At 45.5% G+C, this 16,090-nt stretch overlaps 1 protein-coding gene across 1 annotated transcript in view; it reads left to right on the top strand.

The window, feature by feature from the left end:
* The window catches only part of LOC120927968 (guided entry of tail-anchored proteins factor 1-like), a 76,869-nt gene extending 67,892 nt beyond the window's left edge, over window positions 1–8,977 (top strand). Inside the window, exon 5 of the mRNA XM_040338996.1 lies at window positions 8,655–8,977. Within this exon, the coding sequence (XP_040194930.1) occupies window positions 8,655–8,728 (74 nt within the window). The 3' untranslated portion in view covers window positions 8,729–8,977. The remainder of the gene's footprint in view (window positions 1–8,654) is intronic.
* Window positions 8,978–16,090: the final 7,113 nt, after the last annotated feature.

Here is a 16,090-nt window from a genome sequence, read left to right as displayed (position 1 = left end):
CCCTGATCCAGGCAGCAGGCAGGAACGTTGTCAGCGACAGTCAATGGAATTGTCCAGGCAGCAGGCAGGAATATTGTCCATAGTCGGTACAGGCAGGGATACTGTCCATATACAGTCCAGGGCCAGTGCAAGTAGAAACATTTACAGCAGTGCCAAAATATTGGTCCTGGTAGTAAGCAGGTACATGGTCCAAGTAGCAGGCCAGGAAAGAATGGGGACAGGGGTAGAGTCTTCTCCCACCCAAATCTCTTTGAAGCCTCTGGGCAACCAGACCCTAATCCGGAAATGAGAAAACTAAAAAAATGTGTTTTCTTCATCCAGAAAAACAATTCTGGAGCCCCTCACATATGTGAGACCCCTGTGTTCCCACTAGCATAGCAGGGTAAAAGATCAATCCAAGAGGCAGGCAAAAAACGTGGTCAAACAGTCCAGGGTCAGTTCCAGAGCAGGCAGATGTAGGTACAGTTAAGCGTTAGGCAGAAGCGTGGTCGTATAACAGGCCAGGGTCAGTTCCAGAGCAGGCAGAGGTAGGTACAGTTAGGCAGAAGCATGGTCGTATAACAAGCCAGGGTCAGTTCCGGAGAAGGCAGAGGTATTTTTAGCATTAGGCAGAAGCGTGGTCGTAGAACAGTCCAGGGTCGGTTCCCGGAGAAGGCAGAGGTGCAGTGGCGTAAGGGGTGTGGAGGAAAATGACAGGAAATTTGAATTTTGTTTACCATACTTCCCTAATAATGTTGGAAAGTATGGTAACGGCGGAAACATACACCTAAACAGAGGCCTGGTTGGGAAGGTCAATCGGGACAATAAACTGTGGTGTCTCTTCTGACTCCTCCTCTGGAGCACACCCGGCACTTCTTCTGATGTCTTGTGCCTGTTTCACTCGGGGGGGGGGGGGGGATTTTCTCAGGAAAGTGGCGTTCGTGGAGTCTGCTCACGCAATCAGAGCGTATATTTTCTGGTGGGCTTTCAGGGTACAAAAGGGCGGTGACAACTTCTTTTTGGTATTGCAGATAGGATACGGGGTTTTCTGTAGATTTTTTGTAAATAACATAAGTGTTATACAAGGCCAAAGTGATACAACTTTTTTTATACCAGTGACAGGATTTTCTTGTGGAAAGGTAGGGTTCAATCATCTGATCATTGAAGTCCACTCCCCCTATAAACAAATTATAATCGTAGATGAATGCTGGTTTCTGGACTGGGCTGCTTCTTCTGTGGACTTCCACGTATAGTAGGTGTCGTTGGGGAACGTTGTAAGAATGTGGACATTTCGTTTGTCCCTCCACCTGACAGCCAATAGCTCCTGGTTCCTCAATGATGCCGACTCCCCTCGTCTTAGCTTCTCATTGACCAGTTTTTGTGGGAAGCCCTTTCTATTGGCTCTTACTGTGCCAAATGCTCCGGTGTCCCTTAGGTGAAGATTGCGAAACAGGGGCAGGCTAGTGTAAAAATTATCCACATACAGGTGGTATCCTTTTCCAAGAAGTGGATAGACAAGCTCCCAGACCACTTTTCCGCTGGCTCCGATGTACTCTGGGCATTCAGGGGGATGCAGTTGGGAGTCCTTCCCTTCGTACACCAGGAAGCCGTAAATGTATCCCGTGCCTCAGTCGCAAAGTTTGTACAGTTTAACCCCATATCGGGCCCTTTTGCTGGGGATAAATTGTTTGATGCCCAGCCTGCCTGAGAATTTTACAAGGGACTCATCTACGGAGATATTCTGTTTGGGGATATATAACTGGGGAAATTTTTCAGAGAAATAATTTGAGTGGCCGAATTTTAAATAATTTGTCAAAAGCTGGGTCATTTCGGGGAGGGCACTGGGTGTTATCGTTATAGTGGAGGAACCGCATAATCATTGGGTATCGGGATCTGGGCATAGTGGATGAGAAGACTGGCATGTAGTGGATGGGTTTGGTAGACCAGTAGGAGAACATTTTGTGAGTCCCATATTGAAAGTTAGGCCCAAGAAAATTTTGAATTCCTCTACAGTTAGTTCTCTCCACTCAAAGGGACGGGCATAACTGGAACCAGGGTTGCTTACTATAAACTGCTGTGCGTAGAGGTTGCACTGGGCCACAATGGATGATAGCAAGTCTTCTGTAAAAATCAAATGAAAAAAAATCGAGCATGGCAAAATCGTCGGCGTTCACCTGGACACCTGGCTGGGCGGTGAAAGGGGGGATATTTGCTGCTCCGGAATTAGGGGGAAGCCACAGGGGGTTTTGAAGGGCATAGGGAAGGCTGGCATGGCCCCTATCCATTTGGGGCTGAGATGACACCCTACTGGTGCCTGGCCTTTGTGTTGGCACTGCTCTCGGGGTGGACGGCCCTGCGCTGCTGGTAGTAGGCTGCTGCTCCACGCCAGAAGGCCTTCTTTTCACAGGCACAAATTTCCTCTTCCGATTCTGTGTCAGACCCACTGCTTGTAACAGGTTCATAGACTGAATCGGAATCTGACAGAGACTCAGAGAGCTCCCCGCTGCTCTCATCAGTCATGCATAGAAGCTGGTAGTTCTCCTCACTAGTGAATTTTTTTTTTTTGCCATACTGGTGGCTGGTGAGGCTGCACTGTGGTGGCGGCACAGCTGGGCACAGACGGCACTGATTTTTCAAATGCGTTTAAAAAAAAAAAAAGGTTTATGCTTTAAAAAAAAAAAACAGTAAAGTTATCCTGATTTTTTTGCATAATGTGAAAGATAAGGTTACGCCGAGTAAATAGATACCTAACATGTCACGCTTAAAAATTGTACATGCTCGTGGAATGGCGCCAAACTTCGGTACGTAAAAATCCCCAATTTTTTACTGGTTACATGTTTTGCGTTACAGAGGCGGTCTAGGGTTAGAATTATTGCTCTCGCTCTAACGTTCGCTGCGACACCTCGCATGTGTGGTTTGAACAACGTTTTCATATGTGGGCGGGACTTACGTATGCGTTCGCTTCTGCATGCGACCACACGGGGACAGGGGCACTTTAAAAAAAAATGTTTATTGTTCATTTTACTTAAAATGTTTTATTTTGACACTTAAAAAAATAAAATAAAAAAATGATCACTTTTATTCCTATTACAAGGAATGTAAACATCCCTTGTAATAGGAATATGACATGACAGGACCTCTTTACCGTGAGGTCTGGGGTCAATAAGACCCCACATCTCACCTCTAGGTTGGGAAGCCTAAAATCCCCCCCCCCCCCCAAAAAAAAACGATCACGGCTTCCCAGCCAAGGCGGCGCAGTTTGTTTTGAATGCAGAGGCCGGGCGTGACGTCATAACATCGTGCCCGGCCTCCGACGATCATAGAGACTCCGGCGACCATCTGGTCCGCCGGAAATCTCTATGGTAGGCATTCGGGGCCGGCGGATCCGTTCTCCCACTCACTGATCGCAGCGGTCAGTTGGTAGAAGCACCGGAGGGCGGCGGGACATCTGTAAGAATGATCAAGCGGCAGAACAGCCGCTACGATCGTTCTTATGGTGTAGGGAATGCTGAAAAAGCCGATATCTGAATGATGCCTGTAGCTGCATCCTTCATTCAGATATCCCCGCACAAAGTCAAGGACGTCATATGACGGCCTGGGGGCACCAAGTGGTTAAAGGATCTGCTCTTTTGTGTTACAATATATGTTGATATTTATTGGCTTTTGTTACATTTATCCCTCTAGCTTTCTATGTGATCATAAAACAGTTCTTGTGGGTTTTTTCTGGCTCTGGATATTGTTCTGTAATGGCTTGTGGCTGCAGTAGAAAAAATAACTTCCGACCACAAATTAGTCAACCAGCTTTTTGTTGGCTTCCAGATCAGTACTTCATCTACCAGAACCATTGCAGTTCAATGTCCCACCCAAGTTTTCTTTTGCCAGGTTTTTCAACAATTTGCATCCTAAAGGTACTTACCAGACACTATTCAGGGTTCTCATGTTTGACAGTTTGAGATCTACCGTATTTTCCGGCGTATAAGACGACCCGGCGTATAAGACGACCCCCTAATTTTCCAGGAAAAATGTTGGTTTTGGGATATACTCACTGTATAAGACTACCCCCTTCTTACTGTCTTTCTGGAAGCTGAGGGGTAGCCAGAACCGCTGACAGAAACAGGCTTTTTCAAATCTCACTGTGCCATTACATTACATTCCTCACTGTGCCATTACATTACATGCCCAGACTGTGCCATTACATTACTCACTGTGCCATTACATTACATGCCCAGACTGTGCCATTACATTACTCACTGTGCCATTACATTACATGCCCAGACTGTGCCATTACATTACTCACTGTGCCATTACATTACATGCCCAGACTGTGCCATTACATTACATGCCCAGACTGTGCCACTGTGCCATTACATGCCCCCACATTGCCATTGTGCCATTACATGCCCCCACATTGCCATTGTGCCATTACATGCCCCCACATTGCCATCACTTGCCCCTCACATTGCCATTGTGCCATTACATGCCCCCACATTGCCATTGTGCCATTACATGCCCCCACATTGCCATCACTTGCCCCCACTGTGCCTGAACTTGTTGCCCCCCCCCAGTGCAATAACACTCACTTTTTTTCCCCAGCGCTGACAGTGTCCCATGCTGCGATCGCGATCGTGAATGATTTCAAAGCCGCGCCTTCACTGCAGAGTGTTCTGTGATAGGATAAACAAAAATCTTCCCAGCAGCGCCTCTGTTATGTTTCCCGCCTATCACGGACGTCTTCTCATCTCGTCCGAGGATGAGAAGGCATCTGTGATAGGAGGAACAAAGAACAGAGGCGCTGCTGGGAAGATTTTTGTTCATCCTATCACAGAACACTCTGCAGTGAAGGCGCGGCTTTGAAATCATTCACGATCGCGATCGCAGCATGGGACACTGTCAGCGCTGGGGAAAAAAAGGGAGTACTGAGACTGTACCCGGCGTATAAGACGACACCCGACTTTGGATGCATTTTTTTGCATCCAGAAAGTCGTCTTATACGCTGGAAAATACGGTAGTTAAAAAATAAATTTGCATATCGATTTTGTCCAGTAAATTTGAATATACTTTTGTTTTAAGCGAATTGGGCAAAAACCAATGTTCTGTAGGCTATTTTCCCTTCTAAAGAAATGTTCTGTTATTATAGGACCCCTGACATTTTCCACATTGTGTCATGTTGCAACCAAATACATAAATTTATTTTATTGGGATTTTATTTGATAGATCAAGTGGAAGGAAAATGACAAATGGTTTTCAATTTTTTTTTTACAAATCAATATGTGAAAAGTGTGGCGTGCTGTCAGGGAAATGGCCGTGGAAGTACTGGCAATCTTGCCAGTGGAAGAAATGGCCACAGGCTGTGTCAGGGAAATGGCCATGGAAGTACTGGCAATCTTGCCAGTAGAAGAAATGGCCGAAGGCTGTGTCAGGGAAATGGCCGTGGAAGTACTGGCAATCTTGCCAGTAGAAGAAATGGCCGAAGGCTGTGTCAGGGAACTGGCCGTGGAAGTACTGGCAATCTTGCCAGTAGAAGAAATGGCCGCCAGAGGCACATCATGTGACATGTGGATCCCCCTGCTGGCCTATAAAAGGCTTCCACTGTCTGACCCAAATTGCTGGATTGTCGTCAGCTTCCTGTGTTCCTGTGTCTGTTTACCTTGTAACTCCTGGCTTGACCTCTGCTTTTGGCTTGACCTTGTGATCCCGATTATCTCCTCGCTCTGACCTTGGCTGACTATTCTTTGATCCACTGCCCACTGTTTATGACCCAGCTTGCTCCTGTTTGCTCTTGGACTGTCTCCTGGTATATGACCTCTGGCCTGGCTGCGAACCCTGCTCCTGGTTTATCCTGCACACGCCTACTCAGGATTTCTTCTTGCACGGCTACTGACATCACTACCCGGTGCACCCCAGCTACATTCTGCTTACCAGCCTGTTGCAGCACTACTGGCAACCCGTGCTCCTTTGGGCACCATATCCCCTGTATCGCTCCCAGGGGAGCGCTGCACTTAGCTGCAAGGGGCGCCCTCTCTGTCACTCGGCCTCACATCAGAGACTTGACATGTGCATTTGTATTCAGCCCCCTTTTCTCCGATACCCCTAACTAAAATCTAGTGGAACCAATTGCCTTCAGAAGTCCGTTAGTAAATAGAGTCCACCTGTGTGTAATTTAATCTCAGTATAAAAAACAGCTGTTCTGTGAAGCCCTCAAAGGTTTGTTAGAGAACCTTAGTGAACAAACGGCATCATGAAGGCCAAGCAACACACAAGACAGGTCAGGGATAAAGTTGTAGAGAAGTTTTAAAGCAGGGTTAGGGTATAAAAAATATTTCAAGCTTTGAACATCTCACTAAACACTGATTAATCCGTCATCTGAAAAAAGGTTAAGTGTATGGCACAACTGCCAACCTACCAAGACATGACCGTCCACCTAAACCAGGGGTCTTCAAACTACGGCCCTCCAGTTGTTCAGGAACAACAATTGCCATCATGCCTAGTCATGTCTGTGAATGTCAGTGTGTTACAATGCCTCATGGGATGTGTAGTTCTACAACAGCTGGAGGACCGTAGTTTGAGGATCCTTGCCCTAAACTGACACGCCGGGCAAGGAGAGCATTTATCAGAGAAGCAGCCAAGAGGTCCATGGTAACTCTGGAGGAGCTGCAGAGATCCACAGCTCAGGTTGGAGAATCTGTCCACAGGACAACTATTAGTCGTGCTCTCCACAAATCTGGAAGAGTGACAAGAAGAAAGACATTGTTGAAAGAAAGCCATAAGAAGTCCCATTTGCAGTTTGTGAGAAGCCATGTGGGGGACAAAGCAAATGTGGAAGAAGGTGCTCTGGTCAGATGAGACCAAAATTTTACTTTTTGGCCTAAAAACAAAACGCTATGTGTGGCGGAAAACTAACACTTCACATCACTCTGAACACACTATCCCCACCGTGAAACATGGTGGTGGCAGCATTTACGTTTTTGGTTGTAACATGACAAAATGTGGAAAATCTTAAGGCACTGTACATATACCCAGTGAAGTGACTGACTTCAGGTGATACACAGAGATCAAAAATCCAGTTGTCTCTTCTTTGCATCAGTTTAAAGTCCAGCATTTGTAAAGCTTGTCTAAGCTTTCAAAAAACAGGGGTTGAAGTGCTGAAATTACACACTGGTGAGCTCTGAGAGCTGATTGGAGAGATGGGATACATCCCCCCAGAACAGAACCGAGGCTGTCAATCAATGTGCTGGAGCTCCCTCCCCTGTCACCTTGTTTCTCTTGGTGTCAGGAAAACTTGTCAAACCTGACTCATGCTGATAGCAGAGGAACACAGCAGCAGACAGAACTGACACTAAGGTCCCTTTCACTCTGAGGCGGTTTGCAGGCGCTATTGCACTAAAAATAGCACCTGCAAACCTACCCTAAACAGCGGCTGCTGTTTCTCCGGCTTTCACACTGGAGCAGTGCGCTAGCAGGACCTCTCCAAAAGTCCTGCTAGAAGCATCTGAGGAGCGGTGTGTTTACCGCTCCTTCCCATTGATAGCAATAGGAAACCGTGGCTATACCGCCAGCCGGTAATGCGCCTCTGCAGAGGCGCATTGCGGGCCGTATTAACCTCTGTTCAGCCACTAGCGGGGGTTAAAGCCGCACCGCTAGCGGCTGAATACCGCCGCAATTCCGACAGTATATCGCCGCTAAAAATAGCGGCGCTATACCGCCAACACACCTCCCGCCCCAGTGTGAAAGGGGCCTTATTGTTTTTAGTACACACTACACAGGCATGTAATTTGTTCATATTTCTGAGCTTTACAACCACTTTAAAGTGGATGTAAACCCCAAAAATTGTTATTTATTTTTTATGTCACAATGTAGAGTATAAGATTTCCTATCAGCTGTGCCCAGTCTTGCCACACAGAGTTAATCCAGCTCTGAGCAATCCTCTTTTATTGTTCAGTAAAAATGAACAGACTTCCAGATAAAAAACCTGTCTAAATAAAAAGTCCTTTCCTCTCTCCTTGGTTTGAGTGACAGGTTATTTACATATCTAGCTTGGACATGTTTATCATATGTTATGTTATGTTTATCATAATATGAGGTGATCCACAGTATAAAAAGTGAGAAATCCACCCCTCCCCCACATAGCACATCCTGGTAATATACAATGAACTGTGGATCACCTCATATTATGATAAACATAACATAACATATGATAAACATGTCCAAGCTAGATATATAAATAACCTGTCACTCAAAGCAAGGAGAGAGGAAAGGACTTTTTATTTAGACAGGTTTTTTATCTGGAAGTCTGTTAATTTTCACTGAACAATAAAAGAGGATTGCTCAGAGCTGGATTAACTCTGTGTGGCAAGACTGGGCACAGATGATAGGAAATCTTATACTCTACATTGTAAGCATAAGGTCTTGTTAGCCAAGATCCAAAGGTTAGATTTCCATGTGTTGTTAAGTATGGGAAAGAAAACAAGTCAGATTGAGGTAGTAGTCAGGACTAGACCAGGCTCATTTATTATGAGACCATATGGTTAGTCAATATGGATGACGTTGGTTAAATAGCATGGAGATGGATGACAGAGTCAGTGATAGGGAGTGAGGATGGTTGGGGGGATTGCTGTTGAGGATTTTGCCTGGGGTTTGTCATGACTTCTATTAAATATAAACTCTCTTTGTTTCAGGTGGAGTTGGCATTACATGTTGGCTGGTGGTGTGCAACAAAGTAGTGGCCCTAATGCTGCACCCTATCAGCTGAGAAGGTGAGAATGCAGAGAAGCGACTTCCCAGTCAACGGCGCTGAAAGCGATGTATTGTCTGCAGCTTCCATTCTATCTATTTATTCATTTGTACTGAAAAATGTGATGTATTCATGTGCCTGTGTTTCATTTACTGACAGGTAAAGCCATGCCTGTCAAGTCATGTCATAAAGTCACTTTATCTTATTGTTTTTACATACAATTGCGTATTAAGCATCTGGAATAAAGCAATGCCTGATAATACCCCAGACTGATTTCTATATTTTTTTTTACTGATTTCAGTATTGCGCACTTATCACAAAAGTTTGTTGGTTGTTACAATAATGCCGCGTACACACGCTCGGAATTTCCGACAACAAATGTTCGATGGGAGCTTTTGGTCGGAAATTCCGACCGTGTGTAGGCCCCATCGGACATTTTGGCCTAGATTCACGTAGGGCGGCGTAACTATGTGCGGGCGTAGCGTATCTTATTTACGCTACGCCGCCGCAACTTAGAGAGGCAAGTGCTGTCGTATTTACGCCTAAAGATACGCCGGCTCAATGCCTGTGACGTGAACGTAACCTACGCACAGCCCCATTCACGTACGACTTACGTAAACGGCGTAAAAAGATACGCTTGTTCCGACGTCCATACCTTGCATGGGGCTGCGCCACCTAGAGACCAGCTTTATCTTTACGCCGGCGTATGTCTTATGTAAACGGCGTAACTAATTGCAACGGGCGTACGTACGTTCATGAATCGGCGTATCTTGCTCATTTACATATTCAACGCGGAAACCAACGGATACGACGGCGTAGGAGACTTACGCCGCTCGTACCTTGGCAGAATTTATGCGTAACTGATTCTATGAATCAGGCGCATAGATACGTCTTTGAGAATCTGGGCCTCTCTGTCAGAATTTCCGACAACAAAAATTTGAGAGCTGGTTCTCAAATTTCCCGGCAAAATCCGTTCTCGTAAATTCCGAGCGTGTGTAGACAATTCCGACGCACACAATTCCATGCATGCTCTGAATCAAGTACGAGACGGAAGCGCTCAGTCTGGTAAAACTAGCGTTCATAATGGAGATAGCACATTGGTCACGCTGGAACGGACTGAAAAGCACAAAGTTGAAAAACGCGAATCGTCTCTCACCAAACTTCTACTAACACGAGATTAGCAGAAGGAGTCCAAAGGGTGGCACACTTGCTATGGAACTTCCGTTTTATCGTGCTGTACGTGACCGCGTTCTTGACGTTCGCAATTTCCAACAATATTTGTGCGACCACAAAACATGGAAGACAAATTTGCGCCAACATCCATCGGAAATGTATCCACGGTTTTGTTGTCGGAATGTCCGATCGTGTGTACGCGGAATAAGGGTGAGATCTTCAAACCCACATCTTCCAAGAACTATTGCAACTCTTGGTGGACCAATGATCATCGTAGAGATAAATGGAGGTCCACCAACAGCTGCCATAGTCACAGGTCTCAGTGTTCCTCGCAAATCCACAGTTGAACAGTAGACCAAAGATGCAGTCGTGTACCTTTTTTGGTTTACTTATTTTGAAGACCTACACTGACCAGTGATGTTCTGGAAGTCTTGACAGGGAAAAACCTCGGCCAGCCAGTGGTGTGGGTATGGGCCAGTCCATTACATGGAAATAAACCAGAACAGGAGGCTTATGCTGGATGGAGAAGCATCTGCTGCCACAGCAAGTGAGATGCCACTTTCTTGTTCTCACCTTCTCAAAAATAAAGGTACACTTATCTGGGACTCCCGTAAAGAGGAAAACAAACTGCACATCTGTGACCCATTTTCAGGAGACAGCCTGAAGCCCGCTGTCGGCTGATGTCACAGAGCCAATCCAGGCTCTGAAAGGATCGCTACCATATGGTCAGGATCCGCCCACATGCCTAGACCGGCGAGCTGCTGAGATTCTGAGCCGGTTGGCCCCGCCTCCTCCACAGCCCAGTGCTGCAGTGAGTGGAGGAGGGGGGCACTGAGCGCCTGTGACTGACAGTCATCCGCTCTCTGCTCACGGGGCTGTGAGAACCGAGCGATCAGCGGTGTTTGATCGCTCGGTTTTGGATCCGGCGGGTGATGGATCATGCAGCATTTTCAATCTACACCTCCTCCCTGGGTCAGCTGATAGCCTCCCACGGCTTCCAATACCATCTCTACGCTGATGACACTTAAATTTATTTCTCTGCCCCTCAACTCGCCCCTTCATTCTCCTTACGTATCACTAATTTACTATCAGATATATCAGTTTGGATGTCACACCACTTCCTCAAACTCAATCTATACAAAACAAACTTATACTTTTTCCTCCCCCACTTGCCTCTTCCCCTGATCTCTCTGTCAAAATTGATGGCACGACCATAAGCCCAACCCCACATGCCAAGGTCCTAGGAGTAGTCCTAGACTCTGAACTCTCTTTCAAGCCCCACGTCCAATCACTGTCCAAATCTTGCCGCCTCAACCTCCGCAACATCTCCAAAATACGCCCCTTTCTAACCAATGACACAACAAAACTCTTAATTCACTCCCTGGTCATCTCTCGCCTCGATTACTGCTATTCCCTCATTAACTTACCTCTCCATACTCTAACCCCCCTTCAGTCCATCACGAATGCTGCTGTCAGACTTATCCACCTTACCAACCGCTCCGTCTCTGCTGCTCCTCTGTCAATCCCTCCACTGGCTTCCGCTCGCCCAACAATTTAATTTCAAAATACTAACAACTACCTACAAAGCCATCCACAACTCTGCCCCCTGCTACATCACTAACCTAGTCTCAAAATACCAACCTAATCGTACTTTTCAAGACCTCCTGCTCTCTAGCTCTCTCATCACCTCCTCCCATGCTCATCTGCAGGACTTTTCCAGAGCCTCTCCAAGCCTATGGAACTCCTTACCCCAATCTGTCTGTCTATCTCCTTCTCTCTTAGCTTTTAGAGGATCCCTGAAAACCCTCCTCTTCAGAGAAGCCTATCCTAATCCTACCCACACCTAACAACTGTATTTTCATTTTGTCCATCTGATCACCCCCCCACAGCTACTACCCTTTGTTCCACTTAACCCTCCCTTCTAGACTGTAAGCTCTATCGAGCAGGGCCCTCTGATCCTTCCTGTATTGTAACTGTACTGTCTTCCCTGATGTTGTAAAGCGCTGCACAAACTGTTGGCGCTATATAAATCCTGTATAATAATAAAACATAATAATGTAATGTACAGTTTTGTCTCCATTTCATAATCAGGGAGGGGCTATTAATGTTCTGATCCCTAAACCAGACAACCCAAATCATTTTCTGTTCATGCCCACCTATTGCCAGATCATTGGGAGTCTGTGGAGGTGTCCTGAATTAGTACCAGCCCTCACCCTTGACTGCTGGGGAGGGAATAGCAAAATTATGCTCCTGATTTTTTCTTTTTTAATTCTACATGTTTATGGCTTTGAAGACATACCTTATGAAAAGATACACTATATTACCAGAAGTATTGGGACACCTGCCTTTACACGCACATGAACTATAATGGCATCCCAGTCTTAGTCCGTAGGGTTCAATATTGAGTTGGCCCACCCTTTGCAACTATAACGGCTTCAACTCTTCTGGGAAGGCTGTCCACAAGGTTTAGGAGTGTGTCTATGAGAATGTTTGACCATTCTTCCTGAAGCGCATTTGTGAGGTTAGGCAATGATATTGGACAAGAAGGCCTGGCTTGCAGTCTATGCTCTAATCCATTCCAAAGGTGTTCTATTGGGTCGAGATCAGGACTCTGTGCAGGCCAGTCAATTTCCTTCACCCCAAACTCGCTCATCCATGTCTTTATGGACTTTGCTCTGTACCAAATCATTTGGTGGAGGGAGGATTATGGTGTGGGGTTGTTTTTCAGGGGTTGGGCTTGGCCCTTTGGTTCCAGTGAAGGGAATTCTTAAGGCGTCAGCATACCAAGACATTTTGGACAATTTTATACTCCCAGTGGGAACAGTTTGGGGATGGCCCCTTCCTGTTCCAACATGACTGCGCACCAGGGTACAATTCCTCCCAATGACACCAACGATTGGGCCCAATGACAGCAATGATGGAGCACAATTCCTCCCACTGAAACCAACGACGGGGCAAAATTCCTCCCACTGATACCAGTAATGGGGCACAATTTTTCCCAATGATACCAACAATGGGGCATGAATTCTGCCAATGAGACCAACAATAAGGCACAATTCCCCCCCAATGACACCAAAAATTATGTCGGGATCTTTTCTACTCCCAATGCCCACAGCCTGAAAACCCCTTAAGTCTGAAGAACGGTAAACCTTACCTTTGATTGTCTTTGTATGTCTGTTTATATCCATGTTATAGACCACTCTACCATTGCATGCTGAGGATTATGACAAAGTGGCTTTCCTGCCCCATGGCAGTACTAAGACTATATTACACAGCATTGGTAATTTGCCTATCAGAGAACACTTGTTGTGATATCTACCTCTTCCTCTACCATTTGTTTTTTTTCTATGTTCTGCAAGGTTTCCAAGACAAATGACATCTTAAATTAAAACATTTAACATAAAAATATATTGAAAGAAAGGCCTTGGTTTGGAAGCCAATGTAGACAAGCCTAAGCTGGAATTAAAAGCTTTTTAAAAAAAATACCACCTAGAGGTGCCTACACATTTCAGTTCCTACACTTAAAAAATAAATGCAAGGCTGTACTGATTGGGCAAAGTTCTAACACTTCCTATCTGTGTTGGAATTCTTCCCCTCCCACATTTTTATTGGCCAATCACTATGAATACTGAGTAAGCTTTGACAGTATCAGAAAGGGTAGAAGCTTCTCCTAATCAGATGGGCGTTTGGATAGGGCAGGATTGTTGTGGGTAGGTTCTGTCACCTCAAGGTTTTTTTTAGGGCTGTGCAAATTAACTTTTAATTGATCGATTAATCTTTAATTTTTTTGATCGATCAAAATCTTTTTGATCGATTAAAATTCTTTTGATTGGTACTCACCTCTCCGCCAGGTTCTGGGGCTTCAGGGAGTTCTGTCGGAGATCCAGTAACATCCCCTTCATGGAACATCTACATGCCGACGGACTGATGTTAACCTCTCCACATCTGTATTCAGCAGTGGTATCGTTGTACACATTTTTATACCAGTATCATACTTGGCTACATGTTTTTATGACTGCTTTTGGTACCATTTGGTATTACTCGCACCATTTTTACAGTTCATGAGTAACTTAATCACAGAAGTGAAGCCACAGCCCATGATCTACAAACTTTATAGCAGGTCATTGATTTGGAAAGCGCTGATGTCAATGGATCTACTTAGTACCACAAGCATTTGTATTTTTTTTTTTTTAACTCAGAGGTTTTTATTGAGAACAGAAACGTGAGACATGTTCCAGAGAAATTATAAAATGTCATAGCAACATATAATAGTAGATCTGAATCTGTAATGGAAACCCAAGTCAAGTCATATAACCACACCAAAATACACATGATCGAAAATTCCGACAACAAAACCGGAATGTTGGCTCAAACTTTTGTTGCATACACGCAGTCACACAAATGTTGTCGGGAATTCAGACCGTCAAGAACGCGGTGACGTACAACACTACGACAAGCCGAGAAAAATTAAGTTCAATGATTCCGAGCATGCGTAGAATTTGTGTGCATCGGAATTGCGTACAGACGATCGTATCAGATTGAGCACCAGCTCTCAAATTTTTGCTGTCAGAAATTCCGACAGAAAATGTCCGATGGGGCCTACACACGGTCGGAATTTCTGACCAAAAGCTCACATCGAACATTTCTTGTTGGAAATTCAGATCGTTTGTACGAGGCATAAGAGTTGTTTCAGAGAATTATATCCAAGAAAAAAAATCAACCGGGGATAGCCCTGGTGTATCCAGACAGGGAACCACAATTTATGATATTTGCCTGGGCACCCTCTGTATTGGAAGATCTATTTTTCAAGGTGTAGCGTATTACCAATTTGGGCTATCCACTCCTTCCACAAGGGTGGATCAGCCGATTTCGAATGTTTAAAGGCCCGTACACCCGATCAGATTTTCCGATGATGGCAGGGTGTTTGTCAGATAATCCGACCGTTTGTACTCTCCATTGGACAATTGTTGTGGGAATTTCCGACAACAAATGGATAACATGCTCTCAAATTTTCCGACAACAAATGTGTGCTGACGGAATATCCGATCGTATGTACATAAGTCCATCAGAATAAAATCCAAAGTACAAACACGCATGCTCCGAACCAATGCTAACCATAGCACAACATTAGCAGAAGTTGCCCAAAGGGTGGCGGTAAAGAGCAGAAAAAACACATACCGTATTTTCCGGCGTATAATATGACTTTTTGCATCTAAAATCATGCCCCAAAAGTCGGGGGTCGTCTTATACGCCGGGTACCTGTCTGTCAGACGACGCCCATCCATTATTCAAAAGCCGCACCTCCTCCTCTGACTGTTCCGCGGAACACTCATTTTTCCAGCAGAGCCTCTGTTCAGTGTTCCGCCTATCACGGATGCCTTCTCATCCTCGGCCTCGGACGAGAGGACATCCGTGATAGGCGGAACACTGAACAGAGGCTCTGCTGGGAAAATTAGTGTTTCACCTATCACGGAACAGCCTGAGGAGGAGGCACGGCTTTTGAATAATGGATGGCCGCCGTCTGACTGACTCTGCAAACAGGAGAAGATAGGGAGATCATCGAGGCAGGGAATGGAATGGCACAGTGAGGCATGTATAATGGCACAGTGAGGCATGTATAGATGGCACAGTGAGGCATGTATAATGGCACAGTGAGGGGTCATCTTATACAGTGAGTATATCCCTAAACCAACATTTTAGCTGGAAAATTAGGGGGTCGTCTTATACGCCGGCAAATACGGTAGTTTCGTAAATGTTGGCTAAAAAAGTTCTGCCGTCTGTATGCAGAAAAAGTTCACAGACAACACCTTTCGCACAAAATTCCACGGATTTGTCCGATGGAAATCCGATCATGTGTACGAGGCTTAAAGCGGGAGTTCACCCTAAAAAAAAAATTTAAGATTAGATTGATGCTCATTTTGTCTAGGGGAATCGGCTAGTTTTTTTAAAATCGAAGCTGTACTTACCGTTTTAGAGAGCGATCTTCTCCGCCGCTTCCGGGTATGGTCTTCGGGACTGGGCGTTCCTATTTGATTGACAGTCTTCCGACAGGCTTCCGATGGTCGCATCACGAGTAGCCGAAAGAAGCCGAACGTCGGTGCGGCTCTATACGGCGCCTGCGCACCGACGTTCGGCTACTTTCGGAAAATCGTGACGCGATGGATGCGACCGTCGGAAGCCTGTCGGAAGACTGTCAATCAAATAGGA

The sequence above is a fragment of the Rana temporaria genome, chromosome 2, assembly GCF_905171775.1.
Source record: "Rana temporaria chromosome 2, aRanTem1.1, whole genome shotgun sequence".
NCBI classification, from domain to species: Eukaryota; Metazoa; Chordata; class Amphibia; order Anura; family Ranidae; genus Rana; species Rana temporaria.
Note: the sequence above shows the minus strand (reverse complement) of the source record. Positions and strands in the feature narration are given on the sequence as shown.